The 18,607-nt window shown below is 49.9% G+C and overlaps 1 protein-coding gene across 4 annotated transcripts; it reads left to right on the top strand.

Moving 5' to 3' along the window:
* The first annotated feature begins 52 nt into the window (after nt 1–52).
* ACAD8 (acyl-CoA dehydrogenase family member 8) lies at nt 53–17,735 on the top strand. 4 transcript variants are annotated; one of them, XM_074356970.1, is made up of 11 exons: nt 54–259; nt 3,854–3,954; nt 4,400–4,569; nt 5,156–5,265; nt 5,692–5,768; nt 6,087–6,224; nt 8,297–8,432; nt 8,520–8,617; nt 14,594–14,746; nt 15,288–15,390; nt 15,507–16,780. In XM_074356970.1, the coding sequence occupies exons 1-11, from the start codon at nt 151–153 to the stop codon at nt 15,671–15,673; spliced, it is 1,362 nt and encodes a 453-aa protein (XP_074213071.1). In that variant the 5' UTR covers nt 54–150; the 3' UTR covers nt 15,674–16,780. The 4 variants fall into 4 exon arrangements, with proteins under 4 accessions (XP_074213075.1, XP_074213071.1, XP_074213072.1 ...); XM_074356971.1 differs by lacking the exon at nt 15,507–16,780 and adding an exon at nt 17,007–17,735 and having other exon boundaries at nt 56–259; XM_074356973.1 differs by lacking the exon at nt 54–259 and adding an exon at nt 271–549.
* The last annotated feature ends 872 nt before the right edge of the window (nt 17,736–18,607 follow it).

Consider the following 18,607-nt stretch of genomic DNA (forward strand, 5'->3'; position numbering starts at 1 on the left):
CAGCCCCCCGCACCCACTACAATTCCCAGCGTGCCGCGCGGCGCGCACTACAGTTCCCAGCGTGCCGCGCGGTGCGGCCGCTTGGGCCGGCCGGCGGGTGTACAGGGCCCTCAGATCTTCGCCAGAGCCCGAGCTGCGCGTGAGGGAGCTATGCTGCGGGATAGCTGCTGGCGTGTCGGGGCGCGGCTCTGCTTTTTGCGCGCCGGTGTGCGGGCCGCCGCCGAGAGCGGCCGGCGGGCATTGGTCTCCTGCATCGACCGTAAGGCTCGCCTGGGTGCCCAGGGGTCCGTCCCCCTGGCCGGCCCCGACGCCCTCACTGCCCCGCGTGGGCCGGTCCAGGGCGCCGGGCCGCGTCCTCTCCGGGGCCTCCGTGGGAGGGACGTGGGACGCTGGCGGCTCGGGCTCCGTGCTTGCGGCTGACGCTGCCCCTTAATTGTTCGGAGCGTTACCGGCCCGGTAGCACGTCCCACCAGCTGGTTTCACTGTCCGGAGCTGCGCCGTGTTACCCATCCTGCTTTCACAGAAAGACTGGATTCGCTGCAGAAACGCGTGGGTTTGGCTTTTTAAAAATCGTAGCCCTGGATCGTAGTAGTAGTAAGAAAGTGAAAGACTGTTGCCAATTTTGATTGATGAGCAGAAACTGGTAATGCAGTATTTTGCTAACGTGTATACATTTTATAACAACACTCATAGCTGTGAAACACTTGATATTCCTGCAGAACAGGAACTTAACTGCAGATGGGAAACTGCCAGAGCTCACACAGATGTTTTCCAGCACTGGGCGAATAATTTGGACTTGAGTAATGGAGACCTAGGCTGACTAAGGGGTACCCAGCCGCTTTGTGATGCTGTCAAGCACCTTTTTTCTTTTGAAATCTTAAAAAAAAAAAAAAAACAAAAAAAAAAACAAAAAAAACTTTTTAAATAAACGACAGTTTTGGTGGTGTTTTTTTTTTTTTTTTTTTTTTTTTTTTTTTTATAAACAGTGCAATAGCCTGTGAATCCCTTAGCTCAACATCTAGACCTGTAGGGCACACTAAGGTATAGGACAGTTTCTTCTCAGTGTCCTAAAAACACTCACAGGGTGCCACCTTGTCCTAGCGCTTGGACTTTGGTAAGCAGAGTCACCTTTGTTGATACCAGAGCAGAGAAGGAGTTGTTCTGGCAACAAATAGGTTAAATATCAGCATTTCCAGTAGCTAGTGGTGTAACTTCAACCAATCAGGAGCTTTTCACCTTTTTCAGAGAAATTATTTTTTAATTAGTAAAATTAGAGGAAACTGTCCTTTCAGTGTATCTGCATATTAGAATATCAGATCAATGAATGTGATCAGCAAAGATTTCTCATTGTTTCATTGCATATTTTAATGTGGAAAACAATTTTTAAGAAAATTGTTACAGATTATAACATATAATTTCTCATTGTACAGGTGAGGAAATTTGCTTGGTATCTAGTTCAGTCCCCTCACCCTGTAGTGGGATAACTGAGGTTTAGCAGGGAACCTGATTTGCTGAAAGTTTAGAGTTAATTTCAGACCCAGAGCTTGAACACCCAACGTGTCGTCCTGTGCTCTTTTAACATGATTTGCTGCCGCTTCCCAAGCATTCCTGGAATAGCCAGATTCTCAGAACTGTTTGATTCTCTAGTTAGGTTCCGACTCTGGATGCATTCAAAGATTCTCATATTACTTAGTTTTTTGGCCCCTTGCTTACTCTTGAGTTGCTGTGTGACACACTAAGAGGTTTGTATTATTACCACTTAGGTTATCCTTTGTGTGAATGGACTGTTGTCATCTCTGTGCTGCTCCATGGTAGACGTTCACTAGCTGTTCTTTTGTGAGTAGTGATAGCCATCAGTGTCTATTTCCTTGATTGTGCTTTCAGGGGGGTTCTCTTGATCTTTTAACTGGGAGTGGTTCCTCTGCTTCTTCATATTGCTCATATCTCTCTGGCACTGTGGCCAGTGGGCGGGTGGGTCACTCCCCCTCCTGATGCCACAGTCAGATGCTGCACTTGGGTGAGGCAGGTGGGCAGATCGCCCCCCATCCCAGAACTGTGGTTAGGTGCTGCATTCTTGCCAGGAAGGCGGGTGGCTGCCTGCCCTCTCCTGGCGCCAGTCGCTCTGCTGGTCTGTGCAGCTGCCCGCTCTGTCTCGGGTCGGTGCTCCATAGGTGGGCTTGGGGAAGACCACGGAACAGCCCCACCCCTGCTCTGTGCCAAATCTCAGCTCTTTGTTTGTCTTGGTGGCTCGAGTTCTTGAGGTGCCAGGGCAGAAAGATCCTATCTACCTCAGGCTGTAAACAAGTCTCAGCCCTGCCTATGAGGTTGTGGAGCCCCAGGGTGCGGATCCAGGTCTCGGCCCCGCCTCTGCCCAAGCACTACACACAGGACACAGCGGCTGTGGCTGCGCCCCACCTCGCTTCTTGCGAGAAGCACCAGTAATGGCGCCGCCGGTCTGAGGAAACAAAGGCTATGGCACCCCCTCCCCCCAAAATCTGGCAGGAGAGAGGGAAAAAAGAAAGAAGAAAAAATAAAATAGTACGGGACTGGCACACCAGCCTTGTTGCTTTGCTTTTTTCGCAATTTATGGGGGAACAAGGTTGTTCTGCTCCCAGCCGCGGCACGCAGCCCCCTGCAGTCCGCCAGGGCTGCCTCAGTGCAGCTGCCCTAGTCCTCCTACCCGGCTCAAGCAGCCTGTCCCAGCCCCAGCTGCCGGCTCGCGTCTCAGGCTGGGTTTCGCAGGGACACTTTGTGCCCGTTTAACTTAGTTCTGTTGGTCAAGGGGTGCTTGGGGCAGATCTGAGCCTCGGAGGCTCCCCCTCCGTCCCGTTGGCCTCTCCATTGGAGGGGGGAGACCCAGCAAAGGAGCGCTAGTTCTCCTTTGCCACTCCCTCCCCACCGGACCAGTCCCGTACTATTTTGTTTTTTCTTCTTTCTTTTTTCCCCTCTCTCCTGCCAGATTTTTGGCGTCTTTGTCTTTCGAAGAGGGCGATGTTCTGTTGGAGTTCGGCAGGTGCTCTGGTTGGCTGAGTGGGTCCGTAGATGTGAGTTTTGGTGTATCTGTGGGAGAGGGTGAGCTACAAGCATCCTTCTGCTCCGCCATCTTGCTTCTCTCTATAGTGTAGTCTTTTACAAAATGTTTCAGGTTCTAGAGAAACTTCTGTTGATGAAGCTTCACTGCCTGCCATTGATATCAGTCAGTTCATTTCCTTAGCTTTTTAAGTATCTTAGACTTAGAAGTGAAGGCATTACCGAAAGTCGTGGCATTGGTAGTTAGGAGAGAAGTGCTTTAAGAATTCTGAGTCTGCTGGGTGAAGACAGATTCAGGAAGGCCTTCTCCCTGTTTTCAACACTGGTAGGCTCGTTGTCAGTGTCGCCACTGACCATCCAGTGCACAGCCTTATTACAGAAGTGTCTCTTCAGCTTACATGCACCTTCCTTTCCTGAGTGATCTTTGAAGTGAATGTGTTGAGACAGACAGGTGTACACAGATGCCAATACAGAAAAGGTGGGACATCCTAGAGGGAAAAATGTTTACCATAATTTGAGGGTCAGTGTGTGTTTATTATTTTTCTAATGTGGGTGTATGAGAAGGGGGAGAGAAAGACGAAAGACTAAGTAACAGATAAGTGAAGTCAGCCAGCCTAGTGGAGAGAAGGAAGGCGGGGGGATGACACGTCCAGCTGAAGAGGGGTGGTTGCTGCCCACCGTCCTCCGGGTGCTGAAGGTGGAACTCTGGGTGGGAAATGACACAGCAGACCCACTGTCCGTCCCAGCTTCATGGTGCTTATTGCTCATGGTCCTCCTCCCAGACCCCTGCCCCCGTTCTGAATAGGTGCCGCCTTGCCCACAGCTTCCATTGGACTAAATGAAGAGCAGAAAGAGTTTCAGAAGGTGGCTTTCAACTTTGCTGCCCGGGAGATGGCTCCACACACAGCAGAGTGGGACCAGAAGGTACGAGTTTCCTGTGCCGGACTTTCGCACAGGTGCCTTGCGCAGTGACCCTGTCTTCATCTGCTTGTGGTCTGACTGTCCAGCGTGTCTCCTCCCCTTAGAGCCCTGAGTGGGAAGGTGGGTTCCAGGAATGGCGTGCTTCCTCTTCTAGACGGCACCCCTCTCATCCTGTAGATTCCGTTTGTTTGTTTTTAGTTATACAGAGATTTGGACATTCTAAAACCAAGGCAGTTCTGTTGGTGATAAAAAGAAACCCTAATGCCAGAAGGCCAGTCCCTACAGGGTGTGCTGTGACTGACACCACTGTGCAGACGACCGGAGAGACACTGAGTTCAGAGAACCCCCACCCTCCCCCAAGGCAGATGTCTTAACCCCTCCTCGTGCTCTCCACAGAGAAGTCTGCCTCTGGGTCACTTACCGATGACCCCGCTGTCTGTGTACGTAGGAGCTGTTCCCAGTGGACGTGATGCGGAAGGCAGCCCAGCTGGGCTTTGGGGGGGTCTACATGCGCACAGATGTAGGAGGGTCTGGACTGTCACGCCTCGATGCCTCTGTCATCTTTGAGGCCTTGGCCACCGGCTGCACGAGCACCACCGCCTATATAAGCATCCACAAGTGAGTGACCAAGCTCGGGAAGCACCGTGAAATACTCGTGTGGGTTGACGGAGGAATTTTATACAAGCAGGGAAAAGATTTCTCTTTTCAGGTTGGCTGTCCTTGAAGAACTAGACTTTTAAAAGCTCACACTAAGTCTGCTGCTGCCTGTTGGACTTGAATCTGTCATTTCGTATGTAGAGAATGCTGGCCTTCTCCCAAATTCCAGGTTGACCTGGAGCCAAACAGACTTTTCCAGTAGAGTGGTCAGGGCCTGTCCCCCTCTTCCTCAACCCAACGATGGAACCTGCAGTAAAATGGGAAAGTACATATGCCTGGTTGGCTTTTGGGGAGCTCAGTTAACCTAACTAGAGGCAGCACGAACAGCATCCAGATGAGAAAAGCTTGGCCCTGGGTGGCTCTGGGGAGCACGTGTCCCAGGAACATGTGTCAATCCAGGCCTCTGCTCTAAAGATGGACACTCCCATTCTCTCTTCTGCGTCACTCTACTTGGCTGCCTGTGCTCTTTCCACGTCACCTCCCCTCATGTTCCCTTGTCACTTCTGTCTTTGTCTTTTTCGATGTCTTTTCTTGGTGTCCCTGTCAGCATGTGTGCCTGGATGATTGATGCTTTTGGAAGCGAGGAGCAGAGGCACAGATTCTGCCCCCCACTCTGTGCCATGGAGAAGTTTGCTTCCTACTGCCTTACCGAACCAGGTGGGTTTGCCTGCAGTGAGCGAGGTTTAGCGGGAGGTGCCCCTCACGGGAGCTCAGCGAGCGTGCCGGCTCAGTAGGGCCCTTGGGAAGCATGTTTACCTACTGCTGACTGAGAAGCTGGGGCTTGAGCACCTCATTCCCGTGACCTGGTGTCATGAGACTAAGAGGTCTCTGGGGCAGAGACTTCCCAGGCTGCAGACCAGATTCCCCTTGTGGGAGGCTGCCTGCAAACTAGTGTGATGGGGCGGAATCCATGCGCAGTTTTCACCAAGGAGAGACAGGTCATTCTGGCATCTGGACTTTTAAGTGTCAGACTCTGAGGTGTTTGCTGTAGGGAAGGTCCTTAGGGGGTGGAGCCTTGCGGGGCTCCCTTAGCTTCCCTGGTGTCCCCACCACCACCTCTGCCTCCTTTGCTCCCTGCCTTAGGGAGCGGGAGTGATGCCGCCTCCCTCTTGACCTCAGCCAAGCGACAAGGAGATCATTACGTCCTCAATGGCACCAAGGTATGAGCATGCCGTCCCCCTGCCCTCCTGGAGCAGCTCGGAGGCTGTCCCCCGTCCTGCCGCCACGGCCTGGACCCTGTGTCTGCGAGCGAATGTTCCCAGAGGGCTTTGCACGCTGGAGAAGGAACCTCAGACCTGCTTCCCTGTGTTGGCCTTCCCTGGTTCTCTTCTGACCGGAGTCCAGTTAGTTTCATTCCTTCTGTCCTTGTCGTGTCTCCTTGGCTCGGCCCTGCCCCCACCAGTGCAGGCTCCTGTCGGCCGTCCTTAGTTTCTCACGGTTGTCAGGGGCCTGGTGGTTTTCCCCTCTCCACCCCCCAGGCCTTCATCAGTGGTGGAGGCGAAGCGGACACCTACGTGGTCATGTGCCGAACAGGAGGGCCAGGCCCCAAAGGCATCTCCTGCGTGGTTGTTGAGAAGGGGGCCCCTGGCCTCAGCTTCGGCAAGAAGGAGAAGAAGGTGAGCGCTCTGGACGGGGCTGGGAGTCTCTTCCTTCTGCCAGACCACCCTCTGCTCAATTTCGGGAAACAGGTTCCATGCTGGCCGCCTGCCTTCGAGGCTGTTGCTTCAGTTAGGGTTTCGACAGCAGCATATGAAATAGAATATGGTGTCATTACAGAACAGTGCGCCTTTGGCAAAGCTGCAGGGCTGGGGGGTAGGGCGGGGTGCAGTGTGACCGAGGGGAGCTGCCCTGGGCAAGGTGGACTCTGAGGTCGTGACATTCAGGACGCACTGCAGTGTTGGAGGCACGAGGGGCCTGACGTGGGGGCGGGATCAGACCGTTGGAAGAAGCCCCACCACAGCATGGCTGATGGTCGTGCAGAGAGAGCGGTAGGGGGTGAGCCAGAGAAGGGGGTGGGCCTTGCAGGTGCACGGCCACGTGGTGTGGCTGAGAGCTCGATGCCCCCAGTTGAGCAGCGACTTCAGGGAGTGTAGGGGGAGCCACTCTGTCTAGGATCTCACTGGTAAAGGTTCTGGGAGGAGAGTGAGTCTTTCTCAAGGGTGGATGCCAGACTCTGGGCGGCAGTGAAGATGATTGGGGTACAGAAGACAGACGGGGCTCCTGGTCAGGGTTCTGGTGCGGGGCTTCAGGAGGGAGGAGGTGTCAGTTCTCTGGGGCACAGCTTCCCAGGGCCCCTCCCTGCGCAGGTGAGGAGGGGGTTCACAGGTGGGTGAGGAGGCAGCAGCCCCTGTAGGTCTGCACTTGCTGTTCCGTTCAGACGTGTGAGTTCCAGTTGGGGGACAAATTCAGGGGGCACCAGACAGGCCAGGCCTGGGAGGGTTCAGGCTGTGAGGGGGATCCTGGGAGCCTAGAGGACAGCAGGGCCACATAAGCTTGGGTGACTGGAATGACCTCAGGAGGCTTTACTGAAGCTGGGCTTTGACAGGGCCAGGCTAGGGGTGTCCTGGGGAGGGAACAGTGTCAGCAGGAGTTCAGGTTTAAAAACCCATTGCACAATCCACAGCCCTATCTGAGTAGAGCGGAGGGTCTAGGGTGACCGACTGGGAGAAGGGGGAAGGGTGGCCAGTGTGGGGAGACCTGACTCGAGGCTGTGGAGGTGAGTGCCTCTCCCCCCGTGGGGAGCCACTGACGGTTCTCCGTCAGGATGTGAGGGTGACAAAAGGTGTCCGGAGCTGTCGGGACGGGTCCTGTGCTTTCCAGAACCTGCCCCATCAACCTCAGACTTGCCTGGAGCCTCGGGGCTCCCGGAGGAGGCGATGCAGGGCCATCACTGACTTGAGTGCGAAACATCTGGGTAAGACTTGGTCTGGAGAAAGGGGCTGTGCTGGCTTTCTGGTGCAGCCCCTCACTCGAGGGAGCGCAGCCACTGAGAAGCCCGATGACTTGTCAGGGACAAAGAGTCGGGTGGCGACTTCCATGGCCTGGGCTGCATCCTAGGTATGCACCGGTGACTGATTTAGGGGCATCCTTGTGTGCAGCCTGAGCCGCTCTCTGGTGTCTGTTCTCCCCCTGGGGATGATCCCAGGCCACGGGGTGACATCCCTGAAAGCCACGCCAGGAACCACGTGTGTCCTTGGCTCCCGTGAGCTGGTGCCATGCACCATGGGGGTCGGTACTGAAGGCCTCGTGTTAACAGCAGCGTCTTAGGAGGACACACGTGGCTGCCATTAGTGATTGTCCTCATGCTGTCCTTGTAGAAGGGCAAGCACTGCTAGTAATCCTTACATGATCAGTTTTATATAGAAGGATCTCATAGAAGCACTAAACATAAGGACAGTCCTGCCCCAGACCTGAAGGACACTGTGAGAAATGTCTGGGGATAGGCTAGTCTGGTAGAGGATGAGACATTAGGAGGTAGATGCCCTTAATATGTTTAAAAATGTTTAGCTGAAAAAAAAAAACCTGTCCAAGTTGACAGATAACTTAAGTGTGACCTTGTATCTTTCCTCAGTTTAAGTTCTCAAGGGTCTGAGTCCAGGGCAGCAGAACCTGCATATCTCCGGCCCTCCCAGCAGAGGGTGCTGCCCTGGGTGCTGAACTGTCCGCAGCCACAGCCCTGATTTTCCAGATGGGGTGGAACTCCCAGCCAACCCGAGCGGTGATCTTTGAAGACTGTGCTGTACCCGTGGCCAACAGAATTGGGGCCGAGGGCCAGGGCTTCCTCATTGCCATGCAAGGACTGAATGGAGGAAGGGTCAACATTGGTGAGGGCCCCAGGGACCCGGGGGGTGGGCGGGTCAGGCGGCACCGGCCTCAAACTCCCCCTGACACTTCAATGTCTTCCTTCCTAGCGTCCTGCTCCCTGGGCGCTGCTCACGCCTCGGTCATCCTTGCTCGAGACCACCTCAAGATCCGGAAGCAGTTTGGAGCGCCTCTGGCCAATAACCAGGTGACATCCCAGGGCTCCCGCATTTACTGCCATCTCTAGAACGTTCTCCAGGGCAGGGAGGCCCTCATGTCTCTTGTGGATTCTGTCCTCGTCTTAGCCAGAAATTGTGCTCCATTTCTGTCAACAACTTTTTGAATAATTTTTATTTATAGTCATGGAAAGATTTGTGATGTATTACCTGGCAAAAAAAAAGCGTGACATTTTGGAAGAGTGCAGTTTCCTTTTTGTTTTTTTTAAACAAAATATATTATGTATAAATATTAATGAAACATTCTCAGAGATGTCTCTGAAATTGCAAAAAGTAATTATTTCGAGGGGGTGGGATTAGAATGATTTCCCTTTTTTATTTTGCTTATTTGTGTTCCAATTTTTTTTTTCTTTATTGAAGTAACACTGGTTTATAACATTATATAATCGTGTGTACAGCATTGTAATTTGACTTCTGGATACACTACAAGGAGCTTACCATCAGAAATCTGATTTCCATCCGTCACCATGCAGTTGACCCCCTTCACCAATTTCACCCTCCCTCCAGCCCTTTTCCTCTCTGGTAACCAATCTGTTCTCTATGTTTATGTGTTTTTGTTTCATTTTGTGTGTTAATTTATTTTGCGTTTTCCAGATTCTACATACAAGTGAAATCATATGGTATTTGTCTTTCTCCGTCTTACTTACTTCACTTAGCATAATACCCTCTAGGTCCACCCATGTTGTCACAAATGGCAAGATTTCATTCTTTTTTATGGCTGAGTAATATTCCATTGTATAAATACACCACAGCTTTTTTGTCCAGTCATCTGTTGATGGGCACCCATGTTGCTTCCATGTCTTGGCTATTGTAAATAACACTGCAATGAACATAGGGGTGCATGTGTCTTTTTGAATTAATGTCTTCATATTATTTGGGAAAATACCCAGAAGTGGAACTGGATCTTACAGTAGTTCTAGTCTTACATTTTTGAGGAATCTCCATACTGTTTTCCATGGTGGCTGCCCCAATTTACATTCCCACTAACAGTGTACGGGGGCTCCCTTTTGTCCATGTCCTTGCCAGTGCTTGTTGTTTCTTTTTGATTATAGACATTCTTACGGGAGTGAGGTGATAGCTCATTGTGGTTTTGATTTGTATTTCCCTAATAATTAATGATGTTGAGCATCTTTTCGTATGTCTGTCGGCCATTTGTGTGACTTCTTTGGGAAGTGTCTGTTCAGCTTCTCTGCCCACTTTTTCATCAGGTTACTTTGGTGTTTTGCTGTTGAGTTGCTCATGTTCTTTGTATTTTGGGTGTTATGCCTTATTAGATAAGGGATCTGCAAGTATCTTCTCCTCTTCAGTAGGTTGTCTTTTCATTTTGTTGATAGATTTCTTTGCTGTGCAGAAGCTTTTTAGTTTGATATAATCCCACTTGTTTATTTTTGCTTCTGTTTCCCTTGCTGAGAAGACAGATTTTAAAAAATAAATTGCCAAGACTAATATCAGAGGGCATACTGTCTATGTTTTCTTTTAGAAGTTTTATACTTTCAGGTCTTACATTCAGTTTTTAATCCATTTTGAGTTAATTTTTCTGTATGGTGTAAGGTAGGGGTCCAGTTTCATTCTTTGATGTGGCTGTCCAGGTGTGCCAAACCGTTTATTGAAGTAACTGTTCTTTTTCCATTGTATGTTCTTGGCCCCTTTGTCATAAATTAGTTGTCCATAAATGTGTGGGTTTTTTTCTTGGGCTCTCAGTTCTGTTCCATTGATCTGAGTCTGTTTTTCTTCAAATACCATGCTGTTTTGATTACTGTGACTTTATAGTACAGTTTGAAATTAGGGCATATGATATCTCCAGTTATTTTTTTTCTCAGGATTAGTATGGCTGCTCAGGGTCTTTTGTGGTTCCATACAAATTGTAGGATTTTGGAGGGTTCTGTTTCTTTGAAAAATGTTGGGATTTTGATAGGGATCGCAGATAATCTGTAGGTAATTTAAACACTTTAACAATGTTAATTCTTCTAGTCCATGGGCACAGGATGTCTTTCCATTTTTTTTTTTTTTGTGTCTTCAGTTTCTTTCAACAGTGTCTTAGTTTTCAGGGTACAGGTCTTCATGTTCTCAGTTAAATTTTTTCTTAGGTATTTTATTCATTTTGTTGTAAATGGTATTGTTTTCCTACTTTGTCTTTCTGCTGGTTCATTGTAGTGTGAGAAGTGCACAGACTTTTGTATTTTGATTTTGTGCCCTGAATCTTTACCGTATTTATTTACTATTTCTAATAGTTTTTTGGTGGAGTCTTTAGGATGTTTTGCATATAAACTCATGTCATCCACAAATAGTGACAGCTCTACTTCTTCCTTAAGATGCCCTTTATTTCTTGTTCTTGCCTAACTCCTCTGGCTAGGACTTCGAGTACTGTGCCAAATAGGAGTGTTGAGAGTGAGCGTCCTTGTCCTGTTCCTGATTTTGGAGGGATAGCTCTCAGGTTTTCACTGTTGAGTGTGCTGTTAGCTGTGGTTTTGTCATTTATGGCCTTTCTTATGTTAAGGTTCCTTGTCTACCTGTTTTATTGAGAGGTTTTGTTTGTTTGTTTTTTTTAATCATAAATGGATGTTGAATCTTGTCAAATGCTCTTTCTGCATCTATTGAGATGACCATGATTTTTAGCCTTCGTTTTTCTAGTGTGGCGTATCATGTTGGTGCTGTGCAGATGTTGAACCATCCTTGCATCCCTGGAATAAACACCACATGATCATGATGTGTGATCCTTACCATTTTGTAGAGGTTTTTGCATCTGTGTTCATCAGAGACATTGGACTATAGTTTTGCTTTTTGCATTGTTCTTGACTGGTGTCGGTGTCAGGGTCATGTTTGCCTTGAAAAATGAGTTAGGAATCTTTCCCTGCTTCAGTTTCTTGGAAGAATTTGAGGATTAGCTTTAGGTTTTGTTTGAATGTTTGGTAGAATTCACCAGTGAAGCCATCTGGTCCTGGGCTTTTGTTTTCTGGGAAGGTTTTTGACGGCTGTTTCAATCTCCTTACTGGTGATCAGTCTGTTTAGGTTTTCCACTTCATGACTCAGTCTCGGGAAGTTGTATGAGTCAAAGAATCATGGATTTCTGTTTCTTTCCAATTGTCCAGTTTGTTGGTGTACAGCTATTCCTTGTAGTTTCTTAACAATCTTTGTATTTTTGTGGTTCCAGTTGTAACATCTTCATTTCTGATTTTATATATTTGAAACTTGTCTCTTTTTTTCTTAGTCTAGCAGAAGTTCTGTCAGTTTTGTGTCTCTTTTCAAAGAATCGGCTCTTTATCATTGATCTTCCCATTGTCTTTTTAATCTGTATTTCATTTATTTCTGCTTTGATTTTTATTATTTTCTTCCTTTTACTGACTTTGAGCTTCGTTTGTTCTCTTTTTCTAGTTCCTTTAGGTATAAGACGAGCGTGTTTGAGTCTTTTCTTGTTTTTTGAGATTGCCTGTACTCTGTAGAATTCCTTCTTTGTACCCTCTTGCTGCGTCCCATAAATCTGGGTCTGTTGCATTTTCATTTGTCTAAAGGTAGTTTTTGATTCTCCTTTATTTATTGACCCAGGAGTTGCTCAGTAGTACGTTTATGATTTTTCCTGCTTCCCTCTTGTAGTTGATTTCTACTTTCAGAAAAGATGCTTAATAATGATTTCCATCTTCTTAAATTTACTGAGACTTAACTTGTGTCCCAGTATATGGTCTGTCTGTGAGAAAGTTCCATGTGCACTTGGAGAAGAATGTGTATTCTGCTGCTCTTGGGTGGTATGTCCTCTGTGTATGTGTTAAGTCATCGGGTGTAGTGTTTCTTTTAAGGCCGGTGTTTCCTACTTGACTCTCTGTCTCAAGGAGCTGTCCGTGTTGTGAGTGGGTGTTAAAGTCCCCCACCGTTACTGTGTTGCTGTCAGTTTCTCCCCATAGGTCTGTTAAGAGTTGTTTTTATGTGTTGATGCCCCATGTTAGGTGCATCTGTATTACTAACTGTTGTGTCTTCTTGGTGAATTGTCCCCTTTATCATTAGAGACTGCCATCCTTGCCTCTTGTTACCTTTTCTGGCTTGAAGTCTCTTTTGTCTGATATGAATGTGGCTGCCCCTCCTTTCTTTTGGCTGCCATTTGCTTGGGGAATCAAATTCCCTGCCTTCGCTTTGAGCCCATGTTTGTCTGTAGAGCTGGGATGAGTCCCCTGGAGCTTTTTTTGTTTTGTTTTTCAGTCCATCTGCCACTCTGTCTTTTGAACAGTGAATTCAGTCCATTTACATGTGGGGCAATGACTGGTAGATGAGGTGGTGGTGCTACCGTTTCATCTTTTGGTTTTTGGTTGCTCAATGTCTCCGTTGTTTCTTTTTCCTGGTGTTTCTGTCTGCCTTTTTTGGTTTAGTGGTTTCCTCTGATTTTTTTTCAGTTTCCTCTTTTTTTGTTTCATGTTTGTATTCTAGGTTTCTGTTTTGTGTGTACCATGAAGTCTGTATCAGATGTCTTGTAGAGAGTGGTCCTTTTTCTGCTGATAGCATCTTCTTTTGCCTGTGCAGGCCCACTCTCCTCTTTCCCCTTTTATGGCTTGCCTCAAATTACCCTCTTCATGTGCTTTTGTTACCAAATTGGCAAGGCTTTTTATCCTGCAGTGCTCTGATTTTGTCTGTCACCTTACTCAGAGTTTGGTACTTCTGCCCTTTTGTTTCATGTAGAAGAGCTCCTTTCCACGTTTCCATGTTCCACGTTCCACATTCCACACAGATCTAGTGGTGCTGAACTCCTAAGCTTTTGTTTGCCTGGGAAAGCCTTTATCTCCCCTTCATGTCTGAAGGGTAACTTTGTTGTTTATCTTTGAATATTTTGTGTCTGTCGTTCTGCTCTCTCCTGGTCTGTCGATTTTCTCCTGAGAAGTCTGCTTGTCACCTCAGTGAGTTGTTCCTGGCTGCCTTTAAAATTTTTTCTTTGTCATTGACTTTGGACAGTTTTAACATCATGCGTCTTGGAGAAGATCTCTTTGCGTCGAGATAATTAGGTGTTCTCTTAGCTTCGTGGGCTTGTCTGTCCAGTTCCTTCCCCAGGTCCGGGACGTTCTCAGCTGTTGTTTCTTTCAGTGAGCTCTCTGCACCCTTCCCCCTCCTCTCCTGGGAGATCCACCATCGTATGTCGCTTTTCCCAATGGACTGGGATGGCGCTCATAGGGTTTCCTATTCTTAGATCTTGGCTGTCTCTCCTCTTCTCCCTGAGTCTTATCTAGATTCTGTCTCTGAGCTCACCGACTCTCTTCTGCATGGTCTGCTCTCCTCGCCGTGCTTTCTATCGCATTCTCCACCTCACTTGTGGAGTTCCCCAGCTCCAGAATTTTGGCTTGGTTCTTTTTTAGCGTTTCAGTCTCTGATAAAGTCTTCCTTCTGTTCATTAGTTTTATTCCTGAGCTCACTGACCTGCCTTTTGGAATTTTCTTGTAGTTCGTTGAGTTTCTTCATGACAGCAATTTTGGATTCTCCATCCATTTGCTCCCAGTATCCCGTGACTTAAATTTGGTTTCTGGAAAACTGTCATCTGCCTCTTATGACACCGAGTGTCACGGTGATTCTTCTGGTGCTTGACAGAGTTGTTCCTCTACCGGTGCATTTGAGTAGCCGAGACCTTCCTTCGTTCCTCTGCCAAAGCTTTTTTACTTGATTCTAACAATTCAGCAGGTTAGAGGCCTTCCTCTTGGGTTCAAGTAGGTGGCGCTGCCGCCCCAGTTTCTGGTCTCCCTCACCTGCACTGTATGGGGTGGGGGACACTCCACATGGCCCTGCCTCAGGGCTTGTCACTGCTCCAGCCTACAGGCTTGCGGCTGTCATTGGTGTCACCTGGCACCACCACGGCAGTGGGGCGGGGCGGGGGTGGAGCCGGGGTCACTTAGAGCAGGTACCTGCGTAGCATCCGGGGCCAGGCAAGGTGCTGGTCTGTCTGGTCTGACGCCACACCCCTACCCCCTCCACCGCTGCAGTACCTGCAGTTCAAGCTGGCTGACATGGCGACCAGGCTGGTGGCCTCGCGGATGATGATCCGCAGTGCGGCAGTAGCTCTGCAGGAGGAGCGGGAGGACGCGGTGGCCCTGTGCTCCATGGCCAAGCTCTTTGCAACTGATGAATGCTTCGCCGTAAGTGCCTGTGGGCTCGGGCTCTCCTGGGTGGCCAGGGAGGTGGAGAGCCACACGTCGGCTCCTGGGAGCTCAGTTCTCACGGGAGGCCTTGTGGGAGCTCTCAAGCTGGCTCCCCACCTGCTGCCTGCCATTGCACGTCCGGTTGTCTGTGTGCTCCGTGAGACGCTGCCTCGGGAGAGGGCTCAGAGCAGCCCCATGCGTCTTGCTCGAACACAGACTCTGCTGTGTGTGCCGTGTACAGAGCCAAGCTGTTTCCGCATCGAGGCGGCATTTGCTGCTTGGTGGACTCCCAGCTGGATGGCTGTGGCAGCCCCCCACAGACAGCAGGCAGGGAGGGCTGAGGTCTCTGAGTCTCTGTCCGGCGGGCCCCGGGCCCAGAAAGCGAGCATCCCTGGTCCGGAGCCCCTCGGGGCCAGGGTTCTCCCTGCAGGGGGCTCCTCACGTTGGTTTGCAGCAGCTGCCCGGGTGGGGGCTGTGTGGGGAGGATCCCTCCTGGAGGTGAGGGGGGTGAGGCTGACTCACTCCCGTCTCCCTGCAGATCTGCAACCAGGCACTGCAGATGCACGGGGGCTACGGCTACCTGAAGGACTACGTGGTTCAGCAGTACGTGCGGGACACCAGGGTCCATCAGATCCTCGAAGGTAAAGGCGGCGAGGCGGTTCCTGGCCTTCCATCCCAGCCATCCCTCCCCCTCCAGCTGACTGGGCTCCGTCTGTCTGCCTCCTTCCTCTTTCCTCCTGGGCCGGCCTGGGGTCAGGACGCCCTGCCCTGTCGCCGCGGGCTGGTCACTGGAGACCCCACTTCTGCTCTCCGCCTCATTTCTGGAGGCTCAGGCTGAGAAGCATTTTGGAAACTGCAGCAGGGACTGCTCTTCACTGTTACGAAACGCTAGGCCCTTGGGGCCCCAGAACCTCTGTACAGTAATCTGAAGGGCAGACCTGAGCCCGGGTGATCTGCAGCCCTGCAGGTTGGCCGCCAGCATTGCCGGTGGGTCTTTCAGTAAATACACCGTCACACGGCCATCTTCCTGGTCCTCGCGGACACTCAGGCAGGAGGCGTGTGAGCTGCCGGAGTCAGGCTCCGCGTGCCTTCTCCCCGCCATGCCGGTTTTCGGGTCTTGAAGTCATGTGACTGTTGTTCCTGCTAGTAGGGAGCTGGGGTCGAGACACTGCAGCAAAAGCAGGTGGGGCCAAGGTTGTGGAAGCAGCTTTCAGTGAAGGCAGATGGGGGGCGGCAGAGACACCCGAGCCTCCGCCTTCCTGCCACTTCCCAGGCACCCACCCAAACCTGGGCTCTCATCAGAGCCCTGGGAGGGCTGGTGAGCGTGGGCTGTGGGCCTGACCCCCGGCGTCTGCCTCCACGGGCGGTGGGGCCTGGGAATCTGCACCTCTGACGAGTGTTCACTGAGGCTGCCGCGGCCTGTGTGGGGCCACACTCAGACCCACCCCTGGTGTCACAGCCAGAGTGCAGGCCTCTCAGAGCCGGCGTCTACCCTCTGCCACAGACCTTGCCCTCGCGGGCGCTGACTGTGCTTCCTTCTGTTACTGCAGTAATAGTCACCCTCTCACCCCGTGCCGGTGAGCGCAGGGACCCTCACTTTCTTCTGACTCTGTCTCTCAACCCTGTTGGAGTAAACGGCCCCACCGTCACCCGCTTGTAGAAGACTAGGGGCGCTCATCTTTGTCACTTGTTCACTGGGGACTTTGCTACGGGATAAATGGGAAATTTCAGATCTGATTATTAGAGTCACAGGAAGCTGCTGTACAGATGAAGCGGGCAGCTGACCCCCTCCTGTCAGGGAAAATGTTTTAAAATCCAGTTTTCTGGTTACCAAAGATGTTGGTGTATTTATTGTTGAAAACGTATAAACATAGGAAATCTTAGAAAAGAAAAAGACCGTTCATGTTTGACATGAATTAATATTTTGGGCTCCTTTTATATTTAAGTCCAAAAATATCTTCTTTTGGACTTTTTCTGTGGTTTTGTAGATACATTTAAAAAAAATAGAATTAAAGTATGTGTACTGTTACATGTGCTGCGTTTTATTTTTGGTTTGGAGTTTGTTTTCTAACCTAATATAAGCATTTTTACCATCAGGGGAGGTTTTTCAGAAGTAAATTTCCCTCCCTCCCTGGCCTTGATGTATTCTGGAGGATCTGGTAACGACGACACTATCCTTCCCCCGGTGGGCCGCCCGCCTCTGGGCCTGGCCGCTGCTGAGCCCTGCATCACCACTCCCCTCTCCCCCCGCCTGCAGGCAGCAATGAGGTGATGCGCATGCTGGTCTCCAGGAGCCTCCTGCAGGAGTAGCCCGGCCCGGCCCATGTGTGAGCCATGCTGAGTGCACCCTGGACTCGCTCCAGGGTGCAGCCTTCCTGGGGGACCTTCGGAGCATCCACTGCAGGACCAGAGGAGCCGCCCCAATTGGGCCGACGCAGGAAGAGCACTGCCTTGCTCTGGTGTGGAGGGCGACCGCTGGGCACTGACCCCAGACCACTGCCCTTCCTGACCCACACGGTCTTGACTGGTCTGTAGTTTGCCTGCTCACCAGATCCTCTCCCGGGGACGTGAGTGCTTTGGTAGAGGGTTTTCCGGATTGTAAAGCAGAGAGAAACGGTGAGAAAACGTCATCTCTTTCTGTCCCTTGTGCCTCGGCTCAGGACACAGAAGGTTCCTGTGGGTTGCAGCAGCCCCTCTGAGAGTAAATCATGATAAAATGAGTGTCTGGGAGCTCTTCTCTGAAGCTGTGTATGATTCAGGGTGTGTCTGCACCGGGCCACCCGAATACCAAGGGCTGAGATCGTTTGGAGTTTAGATGCGTGCTGTTTCCCGAGCATCTGAGTGATGCTCAGAGTGTCTGCTACCTCCCCTGATAAGTGCTTTGAGGATGCTTTTTTCTATCTGAGCTTTGTTTTTCTTTCTTGCTTCTGTTTTTAAGTGTTTTAATCACTACATTTATGAATAAAAGATATCCCTCTCTACCTTCTCCAGGTCTATTAAATTTTTATTTTATCTTCCTAACTAAGCCTTCACAACTATTTTTTAAAATTTAATTAAACATTTAACTCAACTTTAGAACAATAAATAAAAATCTCTCCTTGATTAAGTTGGTTTTTAAAAAATAGGCCCCTAAAATTACTAATAGTTTTGTGAGCTAAGTGCTGTTTATGGTTCATGAAAGTAGATTTAAAGTAACACAGATGGGGACTTTGGAGACCCTGTTGGAGGTGATCCTTACATTATCCAACCCCGTCATCTCTACAGGAAAAAATCTAAGGTATTTTGTTACACATCAGTGTTTGCAAGAGACCAATATGTGCACTGTCAGCTACTGTGAAGGAAAAGCCAGGCTGGGCCTACTCGTAAATCTAAGTTAATAAGTGTCGGTTTGCTGATTCCCTGCTCATTTTTTTTGCTAGCCAGCTGGATTTTCAGAGAGACATATCTGGCCTTGGAATGTCGGTCTGCTGCCTCCCTGCCTCTGCTTTTGTGATAATGGTGCTGCTACAGCTGTTCCGTGCCTATTGGCCGAATACCCCAAGCTTGTAATTAACCCTATAAAACCTCATGCACACGTCTTGGAGGTGCTCAGAGCTTCGGAGCAAAAGTCCCTCTTGAGCCCACTGGCGTAATAAATCTGAGTACTCCAACCCTCTGAGTGGTGCTTGTTCTTGGCTGGCCTGTCGTTTCCGTAACACTACAACAGACATTTTCTGTTTCTAATGCAGTCGCAGGCCCGGTGCTGGGTCCTGCAGGGGATCAGGGTGTGAGTACCTCACATAGCAAGTTTCTGCCATCAGAAGCCTTACAAGACAAGGGTGGGTCTGCGGAAAAGGCTTGTCTGGCACAGGTGGTCAA

Source organism: Camelus bactrianus, chromosome 33 (assembly GCF_048773025.1).
Source record: "Camelus bactrianus isolate YW-2024 breed Bactrian camel chromosome 33, ASM4877302v1, whole genome shotgun sequence".
NCBI lineage: Eukaryota > Metazoa > Chordata > Mammalia > Artiodactyla > Camelidae > Camelus > Camelus bactrianus.

Coding starts and splice junctions, on each gene's coding strand:
- ACAD8 (XM_074356970.1), top strand. CDS start 151: ATGCTGCGGGATAGCTGCTGGCGTGTCGGGGCGCGGCTCTGCTTTTTG. Junction 260..3,853: donor ATTGGTCTCCTGCATCGACC/GTAAGGCTCGCC, acceptor CCTTGCCCACAG/CTTCCATTGGACTAAATGAA. Junction 8,618..14,593: donor CGCCTCTGGCCAATAACCAG/GTGACATCCCAG, acceptor CCACCGCTGCAG/TACCTGCAGTTCAAGCTGGC.